The sequence below is a fragment of the Talpa europaea genome, assembly GCF_964194135.1.
Source record: "Talpa europaea genome assembly, chromosome: 15".
NCBI lineage: Eukaryota > Metazoa > Chordata > Mammalia > Eulipotyphla > Talpidae > Talpa > Talpa europaea.
In genome coordinates this window covers 13,402,799-13,419,021 of record NC_140083.1, presented here as the reverse complement: position 1 = coordinate 13,419,021, position 16,223 = coordinate 13,402,799, and the positions used below count along the sequence as shown (strand labels likewise).

At 39.4% G+C, this 16,223-nt stretch overlaps 1 protein-coding gene across 2 annotated transcripts in view; it reads left to right on the top strand.

Moving 5' to 3' along the window:
* ANO4 (anoctamin 4) overlaps positions 1-16,223 on the top strand; it is a gene marked incomplete at both ends in the record, with an annotated part of 292,388 nt that overhangs the window by 184,776 nt on the left and 91,389 nt on the right. For both annotated transcript variants that reach the window (XM_084255593.1, XM_084255594.1), the window contains 2 exons: positions 10,353-10,453; positions 14,522-14,566. In XM_084255593.1, the coding sequence (XP_084111719.1) occupies positions 10,353-10,453; positions 14,522-14,566 (146 nt within the window). The remainder of the gene's footprint in view (positions 1-10,352; positions 10,454-14,521; positions 14,567-16,223) is intronic.

Genomic DNA, 16,223 nt, shown 5'->3' with positions numbered 1-16,223 from the left:
TGCACTGTTATTGCATTCTCTAATTTGGATGAGTATTACATGAAGAGATAAATAGAATAGGACTAGGAGGAATGTTGTAACCTTTCCATGTACATTGGAAAGTTTTTTCAAGGTCAGATTGCTTCTCCACTGGTGGCAGACACCCTGCTTATCTGCCCTTTGTGGGTCATGCTTATTTCATGGCTACTGATTTCTGCAGCTTTCTAAGGGCAGCATGACTCATGGGCTATTGACTGGTTCGGAACTGTGAGTAGTTACCCATGTGATAATATGAATCACAGCCATCATGGTCTAGTTGTCTCCAAGTTTAACTTATCTAACTTCTTACCTTGATGGAATAAGAAAGTGTAAGTATGATCTGTTACAAGTGAAAGGACTTTGGGAATTGTGCAGATCAGAACTGACATGAATTACTTCTGAGAAGAGATTTAGTTCTGCATGGAGGGAGCATCCACAAAGGAAGCAGTAGATCAGTTTCTGTTCATATTCATCACAGTATTTATAGTTAGTATAATAGCTGCTCTGCTGAATTCTGAGTTCCCGAAGGTCCAGGACAATGTCTTATCTTCACTATATCCCTAGGTTCCAACATCCTGCCTAGGAGGTAGTTAAGATTACTGTCAGGTATTTGTTGAATGACTTTGAGTGGCCATGTTGTGAAGCAGATAAGATACTGCTTTATTTACACAGTTGGTCAACTGTGATCCTAAGAGAGTGATGGAGGCAGGGTATTCAATATTGGTGTATATTAATTAGCACCACTCATCAGATATAGTCCTCTTCCTGGTGACCATGTAGACAAATGGTTCCATATTACTCCTTCTGTCCAATGGGGTGAGCACAGAAGAGGTGTGTGTCCTTAAAAGATCCTCTAAGTGCTGCCTTTCCTCTGGCACAGTGACCCATCTGCATGAATCCTGGTTACTGAAGTGACCTGCAATGGACATGTAGTATAAAAAGAATAAAACTTTATCATAGCACTAGACAATAGAAGTAGCATAATTTTAAATTGTATAAAAATAAAAAGCTTGTAGCTGTGTATAAAAAATAAAAAGAAACAAAAAAATTGTTTTACTTAATCCAATAGAGCTAAATTACCATTTAAACATCACTAAATATAGAAATCAATGAGGTATTTTGCATGCATTTGCCCAGGCATTCTCAGTCTTCAAACTCTAGTGTGTGTTTTCCACAGGTAGTGCATCTCAATTTGGAATAGCCTAAGTACTCAGTAGCCACATGTGGGTTGTGGCTTCCATATTAACAGTAGAGCTCTACCATTTCAAGTCACTGCTATTTGTTTTTTTTGTTTGTTTGTTTGTTTGTTTGTTTTTTTTTGTGGCTGCAGTATAACTTAGCTCGTCCTGACTGACACACTAAATTTTGATTTTCTTTAGATATACTGATACAGTAAGTTCCCTAGGCTTGACCTTGAGATCATCAGGGTTGAGGCAGAGTGACCAAGAGCTTGTTGAATCCATTTTCAATTAATTTGCAACACAGGCAACCTCTGACGAGATTTTATATTGCTGCATAAGAGATTAACTTAAATCCAGAGGTTAGAATAACCTTTATGAACTCATATTTTCTGTCGGTCAGGAGTCTGTGCTGGTCTTAACTGGGTCTTTCAGTTCAACCATTCTTCCAGCAGCATCCCACCAGATTACCACCAGGGTGTCAGCCTGGCTGCATTCATTTTGGGTCTTCTCACATGGTTATTAGCAGAATGTGCTTCCCTGATGTTGTTGGACTAAGATCTCCATTTTCTTGCTAGTCACCTACCAGGTACTGCTTTAAGCTCCTAGAGGCCCTCAGAGGGTCCTCTTTCAACATAGGTAACTTGTTTTTTCAAAGACAAGGAAATTCTTTACCATAGGACTTTCTGAAGAATTCACCTTATTAGCTCAGGCAAAGCCAGGATAATCTCCCTTTTGGCTAACTCAAAATCAACAAATTAGTATCTAATCACAGGAGTAATTGGATATTCCCTCATATTCCCAGGTTCTACCTACACTAAAGGAGAAATGGTTATTCAGGACCTGTACATAAGTGAAGTAGGGATCTTTGGGGTCATCTGGGAATTCTACCTGCGACACTACTTGAGGCCTGGAGGAGCATAAGTTTTCAAGCAGAGAAAACAATATATTTGAAAAACTGATACTGTCAGAATCTTGGCACTCTGGAACGGAGGAAGGAGTCCCATGTGATTGGAAACCAGAGAAGGGAAAAGTAAGACAAGGTAGAGGGTAGCCAGATCATGCATTGGGCTCTTTAGTGACTTTCCAGGAGCCATGGGAAACCATGGGTCATGTGCATTTTAAAGACACCTCTGATGTCCGTGAGGAGGCAGAAGGAAAGAAGACAAGCAGTCTTCAAGGAGCTGGATTGTGAGGCTTAAAGGAAGATGGCAGCAGGAGAGATGGAGAGAAGTGGGCAGATTCAAGAAGAATGTGAGCTGAGAAGTAGGTGGTCAGTGAAAGGTTGGGGTGGTAGAGAAAAGGAGAGCCAAGGTAAACTTTCTCAAAGGAAGGGAAAATTTATTGCACCCCTGGGTGGAATTCATGGACCCGAAGACACGCACATTGTCAGGGAAAGCAGGTTTTTATAGGGTGGGGAAAGGAAAAGGGCTTGCAGGTGGGGGAACTGGTTTGATGAAGAACAGAGTTGCTTTCTGATGGTATCAGCAGGCCCTCATTTTTGCCCCTGTATCAACCTTTCAGTCACTCCACACACCTTTTTTCCTGTCACTGAGCTAAGGTCATCTTCAGGGATGTGCTGTTCCTCCCAGGCTTCTCTCCACCGGGGCACAGTAAGTGCCTCTGCAGGTGCACATGAATTGTGCAGATGTAATTGTATCAGAATCAGCTGCAGAGCATTTTCAGCTACTCTTACGAAGGCTTGTATCCTAAGGGAAATTAAGAATAACAAACATACACATTCAAGTCTTTTCAGAGCCATAGTTCCTCATTTTTCAGAGAAAGCAAAGTTCAGATAAGTAAGTCATTTGCCCAGTGACAGCTGGTTGGGCGGCAGCTTACTGAGAGGAGTGGAAATTGCTCAGAGATTACTTGCAGCTCTTTACCCCTCCAGAAATGTGCATTTCTCCTCTTCCTAGGCTGGAGTCCAGATCCACTAAGAAATTCCAGCAGTAGTTATGGGTTAGGAGACTGTCCTCTGAGGGGCGGAGGAAACTTACTTATTGTACTTCCTTCTATATAAAGTGTCAATTTTAGCACAAACCTGCAAGGTGGGTATTGCTAGTCCCATTTCACAAAGAGGGAAACTGAGACTTTTGCATTAAGCAACGTGCCCAGATACCCAGGCAGTAAGTGGCAGAACCAGGCTTCAGGTTTGTTCTTGCCACCAGCCTTTCATTCATTTTAGGATGTTTAGAGGGGACCATAGAATGGTATGCACTCTACTTTGAATTGCAATATATTTCTGAGCATTTTCTGAAGAATTAAATAACTGGAATTGAATCCATGAGCAGATACATTCACATAAGTCTCTACGCTGCCAGCCACCTTGGAAGGAACCAAACTCTCTTCCTTACTTGTAGGGAGGAGCTGAGCCAGGTGTCCTTTCTACCACCCAGTGTACACCATTGGCTGTTGGCTGCCAATCAATCCCCATACAAGTCAAATCAAGTACACTTTCAGACAGTTCTAGAAAGCGCCTAGTGTCAAACGGTCCACTTTCATCTTCTGTGCCCTGACCAAGTTTCAGCTCATTTGGTACAGTTTTCTTTAGGTTTAAAAAAGGATTTGGGATTGTCTTTGGAGGTCAGTTGGCCTAGAGATAATAGAGGAGCTTTTCAACTTCAGCAGCCTCTTGTAGGGTCTCAGGACTGCTGAGCATGCTCTGTCTCACCTAGATCCATTACAACTGTCTCCAAACAGACCTCTGTGTCATCACCCCACCTCCTGCTCCCTTGTTCCTGATCCTATTTGGCATACACATAACCCCAAATGTGCTTTTTGTCTTGGACGAAAGCAAAATCTAATAAGCTTGCAAGTGAGAGAAGCAGATTCCTTCAAGCCAGTCATTCACGCTGTAATAGCCACAGAGAGGAATGTGGTAAATTCTCAAATGCAGCTGCCTTGCCTAGTCCCTCCAAGCAAGTACATCTCAGTTCTTAATGTTCCACCGTTATGCTTTCATGGCCTAAATTTGCAAACCAGGTGGGAAGAAAGCAATCTGTTTTGGTTCTCAATCGCAATTTAAACTTTAAAAAAAAAATACTCTCAAATGCCTTTGATGAATCAAACACTTTCCTCCTTACCATTTAAAGAGCATGTGGAGTGCACAAGGAACTAGCTCAGTGCTTTGCTTGCCTTAAGCCTTGTCATCTTCAGCAGAAATCCAGCCTAAATGCTGTTATTACTCCCATTTCAAAGATGAGAGATTGAGATTTACAGAGATTAAATAACTTGTTTAAATTCAGCAGCTACTCTGTAACAGATCTGGGACTTGAATCTACCTCCAAAGCCAGGACTTTTCTCCACAGTACACGGTTTCTCCACTCCTTTTCTTCAGGATCTGTAGAGCCTTGCACTAATTTATCTCTTGTTTTGCAATTCTGCTCAAATGTACTGGTACTTATTTAATCTCCATGGCTAGGGCATTTGCCTCTGCATGAACTGGGGTGCAGAATGGTCCCCTTTTGTGTGTGTGTAACACACAAAAAAGCACATCACAGCCAGTTGTCTTATTATAACCCAGATGATCCTTTTTCTGCGCAAGGCAAGGGAAGATAAATATTTGATAAATAAAAGACTAACCAAATCCTTTTCAACTGTTTTCCTTTCTTCTGCTACCTTTTAAAAGTGCTGCCAACCTTTCAACATGACCCAATATAACCAGTAGAAGGTAAACTTGAAATAAAAATAGATTGATTAAAAATTTCCCAGAATAAGGGGTTTTTTTGGCAAATGTAATTCTAGTATATTTCCTTTATGAACAATCGTTCTCTTACTCTCTCCCTTCTTCCTGCCCTCCCCCCTGTTATGTGATGTTGTACAAAATCACAATCTCATTCAGACATCATAGGTGTAAAATAAGACTCTTTTCATAGTTTTCAACCACATGTCTATCTGTTATTTAATGTCAGTCTCCTATGCTAGAGTATAAATCCTGTCTGTTCTGTGCAGGCAGCACCTGGCAGGGACCTGGTATGCAGTAGTCACTCACATAATGTCTGATGAATGTTGTTGAATGAATGTCCTTAAAAGAATATGCACTGGGGACCACAGAGGCACAGGAGACAGGAATTGAGGACTTGACTCTCAGAGTTTCTTTTGGGTTAGCCTTGTAGCCAAAGACTAGAAAAATCTTTCCAGATATTGGTTCCTTATTTAACATTTTCCCAGGTGGTTCTTGCCACTACTGCCAATATGGTGTGGCCCTTCTGGGGGATAAGGATAACTAACATTGTTTTAAATGTACTGTGAGCATCTTTCCTTCATTACACCATTTCATACAATGATATCAATAGGTGTGACTATAATTTTCTGTTATACATTTGAATAAACTGAGGCACAAAGAAGTTAAATAACTTTCCCAAGATTACAGAGCTGATTAGACAGAGAAATAAAAATATGAACAGCATCTGAATTTGATAACTTACCTGTGTGCTACGGCTGCCCAGGTGACTGTGTCTGTATTTGTACTATCTCCCAGAGTGACCTGCTGTGGGTTTGAATACTGTCTATATCTTGGTCACACTTGCTTTGAGTATTTGGCCTAGACTACTCCCCTGAACAGCATCTCATTTCTCTAACTACCTGGTTTCTCACAGCCATTTAGAGCTTCCCATTTCTAAAACTGACTTCATGATCTACCTTCATGGATCTACTCCCAAGCCCATTTTTCTCTTAATGCCCTCCTCTCAGTAAATGCTGGCAGGGCTATGCGATGCAGAGATGTATACAGCCATATACAGATCTTTGAGAGATGGATCGTGTGGATAAGAAAATGGCATGTTGTGTTTCTTTTGCTCTTATTGTTGGCTTATTTAACCCTCCCTTACAAATTGTGGCTTACCAAGGAATGACCACAATGTATGTGGCATTTAGTAATTGTGTTCCTGGCATCTACTACAAAGAAAGTATTCAGTATGATCCTGTTGAATGAAGGAAAAAATAGGAATGTTTTCTGTGACTCTTCTCTTTGTCTACTTTGGATGATTTTCATGCTTCTTAATTTTTCAAGCCATTCTCTGAGAATATTTTTCCAAACTCGTCTAAATAGCCAGTTTTCTTCTTTCCGGGGAAGACAGGAATATCAGATAACAAGGAAAAACCTATTTAAGAACAGTAGCCTAGTCATTCAGCAATAAAGAGTGATCGTTGGGACATAGAAACAGCAATCATCTGTTCACATTTATTTTCTTGGGCTATAAGTTCAGTTTATCTTCGAAAAACTGAATATAAATAAGCCCCAGAGCAGACATTCATCCTTGCTCAAGGGAATTCAGTTAACATTCTTCTCAAGATAATCAGAATGACTTTTAATAGTCCCAAATCAAGCCTCAGTTCATTAGCAGCTTAATTTTGCACTTTGTTTTCTAAAATATGAAATTCTTTTTAAATTATTTTGCATTAACTGATGACGGAGCAATTCAAGATTATGCATCTTAAATACATGTCCAAAGCCAAGAGTTTATTTAAATCTCAGAGTGTCATACATAAAATTGATAAGGGAGTGAGGGCATGTGAATGTGGATTCGATCCTCTCTGGGATAGATGTTTAATTTGACTGTAAGTGAGTTACTTGACCTATTTCCTCTTTTAAGAAACAGAAGGAGGGCCTCCCCGGTGGCGCAGCGGTTGAGCGCTGGGTTGCGAAGCTGCCCGCGGCCTCTGCGGCGCCGGTTCGATCCCCGGCTGCTCCCAGGCCACTGGAGGAGGGTCCCACATGGCGCGCAGACCTCTCCTGCCGCCCGCTGCTCCCCTCAGCAGTGTACTTCGGTCCTTCTGTCTGCTCTGCTCCCCGCTCTGGCTCTGGTGAATTCTCTCACCCTCCCGCGCTTCTGACTGTACCCAGTGCATGTATAAACAAAACAAAAACAAACAAACCAGCAAACAAATAAAGCATGCCTCTATTAAAAAAAAAAAGAAAAAAAAAAGAAACAGAAGGAAAGTCTGTCTCACAAGCTTTGTGTGGCGATAAAATGAGGCAACATGGGAAAATGCTTCCAAAATTACAGCGCACTAAGAAATAATAAAATGACAGCTTTGTAATTACTATAATTGAAATAATAAGAAAAATGAAGTCATTTTTATCATGCTGAATAAATCCAAATGACTGCTTTTGTGCAGAAGATGATAGAGATCTCACATTAGGATCTTAGTTGACTCAGTATGTGTTAAGATAATGAACTTGGCTTTTCCACACACAGAAACAAGGCATTAAAAATGTGCCCTAAGTAGATATATTAATATACCCTCCTTCATGTTTTCAGAGATTCATGAGTATCTACAAAATGATTATTCTTCCACCAGCTTATTTTCTGTAAAACTAGCAATCATAGTAATTCCAGGGAGAAAGTGCACCCTAAGATTATATCTGCTCTAAATCAAGGTTTGATTGATTCTGTGAATCACGTTCCCATATTGTTTTCCTCATTGCACAATTTTAATCTTTTCTCCTAGGAAGATGAGAGGAGAAACAACAGAGTGTGGTTGTAGGGAAGGCTATAGAGTAACTTGGTGAATTTCCTACCTTATTGAGAAGTGGGGTAAATTTAAAGAATTCCCATGATCACAATTAAAATGGCCAAGTTAGGGAGCCACAAAAACTCTCTTGACTCTGAAATGTAACTTTAATATAAGCACAAAGACCCATTTTTGGGAAATACAGTCTTCTGCTTTATAACTTGGAGAACTGTGCTGTATTTGAAAAATAAGGAAGTCTTTCCCAAAGCACAAGGATACTCCACTGATATTCTATGTGAGACCATCTAATTCAGTGCATCAGTGCATGTACAGCTGTGGGTGGGATAGAATGAAGGGGACAGGATAGGTGGGTCAAGATAGGTGGCTTTGTGCTTAAGTGTATGTTTGTATTTGTAGAAACTTTGCCACCATGAGTTGGTTCACACTTCCTCTAATATTAATTCTAAGCACCATGTGTAGGAAGGACTGAATGAAATAGATTACTAAACAGAAAACTAGTCTATACACACACTGGTGATCACATCTTCATTGATTACTGGCTGGTCTGTTTCTCAGGTAGACACCTCATTTGCAGTAACCTGCTATGTTGACTCTAAGAATTACCTTATTCCCACTCAACTTCCTGATTCACAGGACTCATAGCTTTCACCTGGGTCAGGATTAACTGTTCACTAACCATATTCATCAATTAGACAAATATTGGTTGTGTGTGCCCTGTGTGCCAGGCACTGTGCTAGACCCAGAGGAGTCAACCATGATTGACAGAAACATTTATTACCTTTAGGGGGCTTATAGTCAGAGCTCTTCTTGTTGCAAATTTCAGAATAAAACCTCATGTCAACCTGAACTTCAAAGAAGTGATCTTTCAGGCCAATATCAGAGTGTGCCTCCACCACTGAGATTTGATCCCTGGCTCTCCTGCCCATGGGAATAATTCAGCATCACCAGGATCCCTGAGAACATTGTAGTTGACACTAGTTTGGCTTTTATAATCTCTGAAGGAGTCCTAATGAATCAAGTTCAACCATTATAAGCCCAGCAATAAGACCGCCCCAAAAAGTATGAGAAGTGAATTACAACTATACATCATCTGCAATTTAAAAACAATTTCCTATAGTGCAAATTTACCCACAAAGTTGAGCTTCTGTTTTTGTCAGCTGTGTAAAAATATTGGATTGTTTATAAATATTATGAGGACAGTTTAGCCACAAAAGCCTAACATTATCTGTCAGTGTTCTTAAACAATAAGCATTTAAATGGCATGCAATCTGGAACTACCCTGTGTGAAAAAGATATGGATAAGTAATTGGCCATTTTGCTAATTTAAACTGATTTAGCTCACTGTTTTCTCATTTTCTTCTACCTCTTTCACAACCTCCCCATGGGAAATGAATTTCAAAGAAATCTAATTGGCAATATCGCTTTCACAAAGGCATAAACCAAAGTTTTTTGGCTGGTTATTAAAGTGTGAAGTCCAAGTTTTACTTCCCTAAGTTCTGTGTTGGAGGAAAAAACCAAAAACCCAAGGAGGTTAAGGTTTGAGGTCAAAGAACAGTCCTTTGAAAATGCTTTGTCTGATGCAGACCCTGTTTTGATCGCATGTCTCCAGGGTCTATCCTTCCCCAACATCATCAGCTTTTGCTTTTGCCTGGATGATTGGGAGCCTCTTCTGTCTGCTTTTGCTGCAGCTCTTTTGCTGCAGCTCTTCCTTGTAATTTATACTCCAGACAGCAGCGAGCCAGCTCTGAAAACCTAAATCAAAATGATTTCCCAGTGTTCTTGAGTTCCCCCAGCTCATCGTAGCCCGTGAAGCACTGCACTCTGTCTCCTGGTCACCTTCTCAGCTTCTTTTCATGTCATTCTTCATGATTAATATACTCCAGCCTCTCTACTCCTCTTTCTGTCCCTTGCACATAGTTTGTACCAAGTAATTTCCCAACTTAGGAGCCTTCGCTCCAAGGACACACATCTCCTGGTCTTGAGCTACCTGGTCCTCCTTAAAGTCTCAGCTCACCTGTCACCTCCACAGAGAGGTCTTACCTTGACCCCTGGTCCAAAGTAGGGTGAACCCATCCCCAAATCTTTCTCCTCTTACTTTATCTTCAGAACACTTTTTTTTTACTTGTATTTGCCTTTTTATTTTTTAAAAAAGATTTATTTATTTATGCATACAAGAACTGGGGTACAGGCCAGAGTGTGGGGGCAAGTGAGAGGATTCACCAGAGAGAGAGCGGGGAACAGAACAGGCAGACTGACTGAAATACACTGCTGAGGGAGCAGCAGTGAGACAGGAGTGGTCCGCTGCACCATGTGGTATCTTCCTGGTCAGCCAGGGATCAAACTAGTGCTGTGCTGCAGAAGCTGCTGATAGCTTCACAGTGCTGTACTTAACCCCTTGTGCCACCAGGGAGGCCCCTGTTTTTGCCTTTAAAAAAAAATACTGTCGCAGAATGTGAGTGCCACTCATATCTATTTTGTTCACTGCCAATTTTCTAGTGCCTGACACACAGTGGTATATTTGTTGAATGAATAAGGTGCACACTTCAGGGCTTAGCTTATAGCTGAAGAATGAAAGTCTTAAGTTCCCTACCAGGTCATGCATTCTAGTTCCAACTCAATTTAAACCATAGGAGCCTTGGATATACTTTTCAATTTAGTTTCTCTTTTCTGTTTCAGTCCTCTGTAATAAATAGTGACATTATCTTTGTGAAGTTGCATGCCCCGTGGGAAGTGCTTGGAAGATATGCAGAACAAATGAATGTAAGAATGCCTTTCAGGTAGGTGTAAATATCCTGTCCCCCATTCTCTCTGCTGCTTCACTGTAAATCTAATGTTCCCTTCTCTCAGAAATGCAGACTGGAAAGCTATTAGAGAAGAAAATCCTTCAAATGTTTAGGGAGAGCAATAAGTCTTCATGGCCAATAAAGATTTCATGGCTTTTATGAAAATTTCTGACTAATTCAATCCTTAGCAGATAGATATTTCAAATGCCCGTGGGAAAGCATTTCCAAGTGGCATTTTCATCTCTGCCATTTTTGGAAGCTCTGTGTGCTGCAATTTTGAACCACCAGACACCAGGCATCAGTGGTACAGTGGACATTCATGGTCCTTACTGACTGGCCCCTTCCAGGAAGAAAACTAAAACCAAAACCAAAAAACCAAAAGGAAACAAAAAAAAAAATCTTTAAATTTGCTTCTATTGAAATAAGTTCAAGAAATTTCATGAAGATGTGATCTATTTAAAAAAAAATGATTTTTAATTGTTAAAACACCAGGTCATAAATACTGTGCAAATACAAGCATTGATATTTATTCCAAGGTGAATAAGTAAGACTTTTTATGGATTGTTTGGTTATTTTAAAGGGTTAGTTTATCTTCATCTCACAGAAAATAGTCATATTTTCTCTATAGATTAAGGAAAAGTGGTCTTCATGTGCTACACGGAAATAAAAGGATTAAACTTGAAATTATAAATGTCAAACTACGTGCAAAGTCCATCATGAAACCCCTAAAGAAGGTGAAGGGGTATAGTACCAAGGACAGTTCCAAAGGCGCTAAAGAATTACTACATAGTTTTAGTTCGTAATTTGCAGCTAAGACCAAATCTGACAATAGTAACTAGGCAAATTGGGGCCAATTCTGTGGAAAGCTGTAGAGACAAAGAATCAGCTCGATTCATAGAGACAGAGAAGAACTAGGGACACATTCAGAGAATGGCAATTTCCATTTGTAAGCATGCAATATATCTCCCCAGTCCATCTTATTTTTTTGTTTATTATCCTTTATGTCTTAATACTAAGTCAAAACAGAGGGCAGAACTTCTAACGTCTTTTTTTCTTGGGGCAAATTTGTCTAAGGAATTGATAAACATAGCTAGAATTTTTGGATTTATTTTTGTATTTAAAATGTCACAAAGGTAATCTAAGAGCCTAAGAATCATTGCATATGTGTAATGTATGTGTATATATATTTGCATACACATACATATATGTGTCTAATCACTAAAAAGCTATAAGGAATATCAGTTTAATTTTCCTTTGAATATCATTATATTACAATTATAATTGAAGCCAGTTGCTTATCAATGTATAACTCTCTAATGTGGATTATTACTGTATTACACATAAGATCCCTAAACAAAATGCCTAGTGAAGATCACCTATCAGGCTAACATCTTCGAAAGCCAAAAGTCTACCTTTTGATGATAGGAAGTAGTAAAACTTTGTGAAATCGATGTAAACCCCCCCCCCCAAAAAAAAAATCTCATAAAACCTTCTGCCAGACATACTTCTTGAGGAAAGAACCCAAGCAGATTGTGGGAGACTTGAGCAAAGTTGATGCACAAAAAGTTTCCTTGGTACCTGGAAGGATCCCTATCTGAAGGGCCTGGCCACATCTAGCTAACTCTTCTGCTCACTAGTTAGCAGAAAAGTGGTGCCTGAAAATAGCTTTACTTTTCTTTTGTGACTTTAAGAGAATGTTGTCTAAGCAGTAAATGAAAACCATAAACACTGTGAATAATAATTTGTTTAAATGCAGGAAATCCTATTGACAACAGATGTAGGAGAAAAATGGGGTCACTACTTACCTGAGCATATCACTTGCTACGATCTGATGTATTTCTCTGTTCTTTATTGAAAGAGCATTGCATTATAACATACAAGTTATATGTAACATAAGATGTGCATCATTAAAAATCAGTATGTACATATACTACATTAAGTTTACCACTAAAAATCCAATTTTATCCTTCCCCATATTGGCTTGATTTACCCAAACCATTTCTCCCTTTCTTTCTGGTAACCACTAATTTGATCTTACTGTGTAAACATTGATTTTGTTGTATTTAGTTCATTCGTTTGTTTGGTTTCCTTATATGACACACATGAGTGAAATCATACAGTGTTGATCTATCTTCATGTAACTTATTTCACTAAGCCAAATACCCTGTGTCCATGATGTTGTTGCAAATAGCAGGATCTCATCTTTTTCATAGCTGAATAGTATTCCAGCACATATATATCCCACATTTTCTTTATCCAAGCATCTATCAGTGGGCACTCAAGTTGTGTCCAGATTTCACGTATTTTAAATAATGCTACAATAAACATAGGGGTGCGTTATCTCTCTTAGAATTGTTGGATTGTTTTGTTTTTGTGTTTGTGTTTTTGGTAAATAACCGGAAGTGAGATAACTGGATCAGAGGGAATTTCTGTTTTTAATGTTTTGAGGCATCTCCATACTGTTTTTCCATATGGATGCATAAATTTACATTCCCACCAGCAATTAATGTTATTGTCTCTCCTAAAGTTTTAAGCAAATAACTAGCTTAAGAAGATAGGTATTTTTCCAAAGGAGGTGTTCTCCCACTTTTTCTTTCTAGTAAAGTAACTGAATTTAGTTTAGCTGAATTTAAATGACCCTCCCCCACCCCCATCTTGTCGGTATTTATTTTCTGCAGACTGTATTTCTGAATCCTAGGTTGAGTCTTTTTGGATTTTTATTCCTACAATGTTTAAAAGTATGTTAAGAAATAGGTTTCTTATAGAAAATTGCCCAAAAAACCTGTTTCTTAAATATCTATGACCATGTATCTGGATTTTTTTAATTAAAAGATATTTTAGAGCATTTTTTGATTTATAGAAAATTAAGTGGAGAGTACAGAATATTCTCATATATCCTTCTCATACCACTCAGAATTTCTTTATTAATATGGTGTGGTAGTGTGGTATATTTGGTACAATTGATGGACTGACACATTATTAACCAAAATTCATAGTTTACCTTAGAATTCACTTTGTGCTGTGCAGTTTGATGGGTTTTGACAAATGTATAATGGGTAGCGCCGTGATGGTCTTACTGCTCTGCAGACCACCCTACTCCACCTTCTCAACCCTTCTTCCCACAACCTGAGCACTGGGCTTGATCTTTTTATTTTTTTTCTGTAGTTTTACCTAATGAAAACATCAGAATTTTTGAAGGTTTTCACAAATAGGCAGAATACATTTTGGCATAGAAATTCCTCCTTTTCCAAAAGTTAAATAGCTCAGTAATAGTTCAGAATACATTTAAACTACATTGGTTTCATTACTCCATTGATTATGGAAAAGGGATTGCCTTTTGATAAAACATGTAACATACTTTTTTCCCAAACATCCAATATTTTCTTTTTTAATAATTTTAAATGCCTATATATGGAAGTCTGATCCTTATTGTCTTATTTTTTAAAAAATTTTCAGGATTCCTTGGTTAACCTCTTGTATTCACCTATAATCTGGGCCAGTGTTTAGGCAGAAAACCCTAATGTGGTTATTTACAGCAGTATGTTGATGCTGATTAGTTGTGTCCTGCTCACACTGGTTATAAAATACATATTTTTATATTACCACTGCCTACATCAAATGAGAGAAGTGCTCTGCAAATTTACAATGCTATGTAAATATTAGTTAATGTAATACTGTGCCCATTCAATTATGTATGTTGCCAGCGGGCCAGCAATGAATTTCTGCATTCCTGAGAAGAAGCTGACCTCAGCTGAATACATACAAATGTCAATTCCTCCAGATCATCTCTCTGCACTGGTTTTGTAGGCAAGGAGCAGCCATAAACATTTATGATGATGAGAGAGGAAGAAATATCAATAGCAAATGTTTCATGAGATTTCATGACTCAAAAATGCATGCCCTATGTTCCCACTACATTCTCACTGTTAATCTCTTTTTAGTTTTTTCTTCTTCACCTCTTACAGGCTTCTATCTTCAATCTCCTTTCCTTCCTTGCTAGTTCAAACTGTAACTGACGATGGGTTTTCTTCTCGACTGGCTTCATTTTTGCTGTTCTTCCAGGAGAAAAATCTATTACCTGCCCCGCCGGTACAAGTTCATGAGCAGGTCAGTAGCATGCTCCGCCATGATGATGTTTGTTTGCTCTGTTGGCCTGTGTGTTCCAGCAATAACGAGGAAAACAATGCAGATAGGAGGAAGTATGACAGAGCCTTACAAAGGCTCATTAAAACAAATGTTTCCAGAGTTCCTTGGTATATCCCTTATCCACCTATAACCAGAGTCAGTGGTTAAGCAGTATATCCTGTTCCCCCATCACCCTGTGCCATGATCTATGATGGAGATGTGTATCTCACTACCTGGAAGATATGTAAGGGCAAGTATGGCTCATCCAATTCCATATTTCCGGCATCTAGCACATACTAGGAGTGACTGAATGAATGACTCTCCTTACACATGTGTTGAAGAATGATGGATGGGCAGGGAATCACAAAGAAAAGAGGCATAGCCAGGTCTGCCTAAAGTTTCAGACACACACTTGGGGCTGAAACATTTGCTCACACTCTGGGGGAGAGGTAGGAAATGAGGGTTTGCAAGAAAGTGGTGATAAATGTGACCATATAGTCTTAAGGTTGGATCAGATATCAAATGTTATCAAGTCTAACCACTCATCAAATTGAACCTCTGCTGAATAGCCAGCCCACATTTGAACATTTCTGAGACAAGGAATTCCCAATTCTATCTGTGAGCACCTCTTCCTTAAAATAAATCATAACCTCTCTCTCTTTAGCTTTTACTCTAAAGAACAGTCAGATTGCAGTTCTGCCCCCTGGATAGAAAAAAAAAATAATCCATACAGCAAAAAAGACAAAGGCCATGAGAAAGAATGTGAAATTATAGCCAGAAGGACTTAGTAGATATTTGGAAATTGAGCACTGTGGGGTTGGGACAAAGAGGTTCCCATGTGTAAAGGACTGGGAAAATATTACTGGAGGTAATAGAGGAATGAAATCCAGAAAAGAGGTAGATGAGTAATACAGAGAATTTTTGTTTTAATTATTCTGTGTTATAACTCACAGTAGATCTCTGAGGCCTTGGTGTCCTGAAGGACTTTGGAACTAATACCGAAATAGTTAAGGTTAGAACTAAGGCAAAAGACCACAATTTTGGAGGCAAAGACCTAGAAATCATGGATGAGATTGGCCATGCAAGTGGATGGTATTTCCCAAGGAAGTGTGAAAAGGAATGAAGAGAAGAGGTCCAGTGGCAGTGCACTGGAAAATCTGAATTAAACAGACAGGAAGTGGTAGAAGGAGAATGAAAAGCAACAGTTTAATAAGTAGGAGGAGAACTAAGCAGGGCAGTGTCCAAGGTACCAGGAATGAGTTCTCCCAAGAAAGGGTGTTCCTCAGCTTCTGAGGAAGGATGAGAGGAGAATCAATTTTGGATATTTAGAAGTGGCCGTTAACTTCCATGATAGCAATCTCCATGGACTGGCGGTTCTCATGTTCTTGTGTCTCAGGACCATCTGAAGGACTTGTTCATCCTCAGGTTACTGGAACCATCCCCTGGCTTCTGAGGGGAGACTCAATAATTTGCATCTGTCAAGATCCCTGCCAATGCTGACCTTGCAGGTCTGGGGTACATTTGAGAATGATGACCAGTGAAAGCCAAGTTAGAGCTGATGGAAAATGGGTGAGGTCCTGGCATGTCAGGGGCAGGAAGGGCTATGGCCTTAATAACTTTGGTGACAGGAAAAGAGAAA